This window comes from Propithecus coquereli, unplaced genomic scaffold (genome assembly GCF_000956105.1).
Source record: "Propithecus coquereli isolate 6110/MARCELLA unplaced genomic scaffold, Pcoq_1.0 Scaffold196, whole genome shotgun sequence".
Lineage (NCBI taxonomy): Eukaryota > Metazoa > Chordata > Mammalia > Primates > Indriidae > Propithecus > Propithecus coquereli.
In genome coordinates this window covers 1,741,751-1,742,424 of record NW_012144522.1, presented here as the reverse complement: position 1 = coordinate 1,742,424, position 674 = coordinate 1,741,751, and the positions used below count along the sequence as shown (strand labels likewise).

At 47.9% G+C, this 674-nt stretch overlaps 1 protein-coding gene across 1 annotated transcript in view; it reads left to right on the top strand.

The window, feature by feature from the left end:
- The first annotated feature begins 567 nt into the window (after window positions 1–567).
- The window catches only part of LOC105809509 (zinc finger protein 83-like), a 43,398-nt gene continuing 43,291 nt past the window's right edge, over window positions 568–674 (top strand). Inside the window, 1 exon segment of the mRNA XM_012643330.1 lies at window positions 568–582. Within this exon segment, the coding sequence (XP_012498784.1) occupies window positions 568–582 (15 nt within the window).

The following is a 674-nucleotide window of genomic DNA, read 5'->3' as shown; positions in this document are numbered from 1 at the left end:
AGAATGAAAATTGTAAAACTCCTGTCTATGGCACTGGATTTTATAATTATTGGTATCATGCTACCTTCCATTTGCAGTCCCTATTCAGTTGTGCATCACCCACTTCCCTTTTTTGGGAGTGGGGTATTTTGTGGCAGAGTGTATGAGCTGGGCGGAAAAACCACAGTGTCTTTTTTCTTTCCTGTCCTAGTCAATACAACAGTCCAGCCCAGCTCCCCAGCGTTACAGCGTGTGTGTGTGTGTGTGTGTGTGTGTGTGTGTGCACGCGTGCACGCGGGGGTTCACCAGGAGGGGAGTGAGGTCTGAAGAAAGGGTCAAAAACTGTTCATTGATCTTCCTGTAGGAGTTAGTTTATTTTCCCTCCATCCCCCCTGGTGCAGTGGGCAGCAGAGGACCATTTTTCCACAGGGTGAGGTTTTGTGTGTGTGGTTGTGGCCCAGGAAGGGAGTGTGTTGATTCTAAACAGTAAACAGCGTATTTTTGACATTCAGGATTGACTTCTAAGGAGTCATATTATGTGAGGAAGAAGCCCAGAAGAGGAGGAAGAGGAAAGAAAAGGAGTCGGGAATGGCTCTTACTCAGGTAAGGTGATACTCTCAGTGGGTGGTTCTGTGTCTCCCTCCTTTCTGAAATGCCTGGCCCTGGAGTTGCTGATCTTCTCTGACGCTGACGTG